General features: G+C 40.6%; 1 protein-coding gene across 1 annotated transcript; it reads right to left on the reverse strand.

Annotated features, from left to right (window-relative positions):
- Window positions 1-307: 307 nt before the first annotated feature.
- On the reverse strand, window positions 308-1243 carry LOC114582290 (olfactory receptor 13H1-like). The gene has a single exon (XM_028703209.2). The coding sequence runs from the start codon at window positions 1241-1243 to the stop codon at window positions 308-310; it is 936 nt and encodes a 311-aa protein (XP_028559042.2).
- Between the last annotated feature and the right edge of the window lie 1971 nt (window positions 1244-3214).

Genomic DNA, 3214 nt, shown 5'->3' on the forward strand with positions numbered 1-3214 from the left:
CAGGTCCTTCATGCTGTGACTACATTTCTCCAGGGCAAACATTCAAAATTCCACAACAGCTGAATTCCCAAGCTAAAATGTCAGTGCTCGACATCAGAAATGTTTGTGTTTCATTATTTCACTATCCTTAAACCTCGCTTTCCTATTTTTCAAGACTTTAGGTGACAAATTATAGGCTTTTCTAGACACAAAAGTATTAGTTGAAAAGACACTTGTGGGGACCAGTACAAATGTGCACCTATACAAAAATATACATCAAAAGAAAAGGCCAGCATTTCTGATATTAAAGGGATGTGGCTGGTAGGTATCAGAGGTCTCTCTTCCTCCCTGTCACTTTCCGGAAAGCTTGTTTCACATCCTTATTCCTTAAGCTATAGATCAGTGGATTCAACATGGGTGTGACGGTGCCATAGAATAAGGAAATGTATTTGTCTAGATCTGAGGATGTCTTGGTTTGAGGCTGTAAGTACATTGACATGGCTGTTCCATAGAATATGGTGACCACCATGAGATGTGAACTACAGGTTGAGAAGGCCTTGGCTCTGTTCTCTGTGGATTGCATTTTCAACACGGTGGTGATAATACGGGCATAGGTGACCAAGATGAAGCCAAAAGGAAGAAGCAGAGTAAGGATGCTGGTGGCAAACATTGACACCTGGTTTCCACTAGTATCTGAGCAGGCCAACTTGAGCATAGCCTGGACCTCACATGTGATGTGGTTGATAACATTATGCCCACATAGAGAGGCCTGTGAGGTGAGAGAAGGTACCAGGATCAGCAGGAAGGAGCTGCCCCATGAAATGGTTGCCATAGCAATGCAAACGTTACTGCTCATTATGATATTATAGCGCAGGGGGTTGCAAACAGCCACCCAGCGGTCATAGGACATCATTGCCAGGAGGAAGCATTCTGTCATCCCCAAGAAGAGGGAGATGTACATTTGGGCGTAACAGCCAGAATGGGAAATGGTGGTCTTGGCTGACAGGCAATGAGCCAACATCTGGGGGATGGTGCTGGTAGTATAGCAGATGTCAAGGAAAGACAGGTTGCCAAGGAAGAAGTACATGGGGGTGTGCAGGCGGGGGTCCACCACAGCAAGCAAGAGGAGGAGACCGTTGCCCACCACAGTGATGAGGTAGATGAGGAGAAAGAGGCCAAAGAGGGCGATCTTCGTCTGAGGGTTACTGGAGAGGCCCAACAGGATGAATTCGGTCATGGTAGTCTCATTCTCTCTTCTTCCCATGTTATTTCCTCTAAGCGCTTACCTGGGACGGAAACAGGAAAATAAATTGGAAATAAATAGCCTCACCTGACCCAAGAGTGTTGCATTAATTTATATTGCGGCTTACATCTTGTATTATTGCTGAAGCCTCAAGGCTGCTAAGCAATAATGAGGAAAATAAGAATCAGGAAAACCCCCCACAATATTAGAAGCAAACTAAAAACTGCAAGGAGTGGGAATTGAAGAATTCAGGGAGTGGGAAGAGAGGAATGAGTCTATGAAGACATCAAATTTCATTAAACGCTTGAGAAGGGCAGAAGGGATGCAATGAGTAATTGTGTAGGAGACACAAAATTGTGTAGGAGGCAGCATCAAAAAAAACCACCACCACCCACTCAACAAAATAATCCAGATTTAGTCATGCTTATAGTAGACCCAATAGACACACACACACACACACACACACACACACACACACACAGTGCATACAATTATTGTGGTTCTTTATGTAGCCCACTGTGGGTAGCTCACTGTATCATCAGCCCATACATACATACATCTGAAACTAGCACTGAAATCCATGGAACTTATATTAGTCATAATGTGAGCAGAAGTCTGGAAAATGCAACTTAGTCAGACTGCACTTCTCCAGCGATTTACTTCTGTCTGATCAGATAGAATTAGGATTGCACCTTGAATTCAGATTGAACTCAGTATATTTACAACAAAGGAAAGGAAGTCCTCTAACACTCCACCACCATGAAAAACATAATTAACGTGTATAATCTTATTGTCACAAGGTGACACAATGGCCATTAGACAACTTTAAAAGGGAGTTAGAAAATAAGAGAACAAGAAGAATATTCCTTGAAAGAAGACTGGAAACTGTTTCCTGATTATATGGGTGAAAATTGTGTACATTTAAAAACACTGGTAGCATTAAGATAAATTCAACAGTGTAAACAAGTTTTGATGGTGTAACAATGGATTACTGAATGGTTTAGTTCGTTTAAAATATGCAGGGATGTACGGTATGCAAAATGAACCACAGAAAGAGAGGAAGGGAAGTCATTGATTTAAGGTTGTTTAAATAAATATTTTGAAATGTAAATTAGAAAAATCTAATAAAAACTATGCATAATATAATAAAAGGGAATTACATTAGAAACGCCCCCCAGTGGATCAAAGTATCCCCAACTGTAAGCCAGGATAGATAATAATGAAACATCAACATGCAGAGGAGGTATGACTCTGTATACCAGATGCTGGGGACAAATTACAAGGCAAGGGAAATGCCATCAGTTTCATGGCAGCATCAGGGAGGAGGTCCATGACGGGTGACCATTGTTTGAAACAAAGCGTATCGGACGAGATGAACCATTGGTCTGATCTATCAAGAAATTTATTATATTATTACAGGAGACAAAGTCATAACTGATCTTGTCCTAAATTCTCATTTAACATCCTTAGAAGGAAAAGGAAAGACAGTAACTCACCATAGCAATGCCTTAATCTTCCAGAGTTTTTGGCACCTGTTCACAAATTTTCCCTCACTTGTGAAAAATGAAAGACATGAAAATTACCTACAAATATTAGAGAATAGGATAGTGTGTGCCATAGTTTAGGCATTTTAAATAAGTCCACAACTATCCCATGGATCAATGAAATTTAAAAAATGCATTGCCTCCATCTAGGGTGAGGGAAGAAAGAAGCTGCAGCCAGGAACAGGACATGTTTGTGGTAGTTTTCACAACTGACAAAAAACTCCTGATTCATTGAAGGTTTAGATAACAACATTCTCTAACTTGGTCACTTTCCAGGATTGTCATCTTATCCACAGGGAGATAATCCACTCTGTACTGTAGTTCATTAGAGAGCACTTGCACATTAGCAATTAAATTTTTTTTTTCTCCTCAGTGACAAATGTACCCAAAGATCAGGAAAAAAAACTGTTTATTTATGCAACAACAGCTGCCCAGACAATTTATGCCA

This window comes from Podarcis muralis, chromosome 13 (genome assembly GCF_964188315.1).
Source record: "Podarcis muralis chromosome 13, rPodMur119.hap1.1, whole genome shotgun sequence".
Lineage (NCBI taxonomy): Eukaryota > Metazoa > Chordata > Lepidosauria > Squamata > Lacertidae > Podarcis > Podarcis muralis.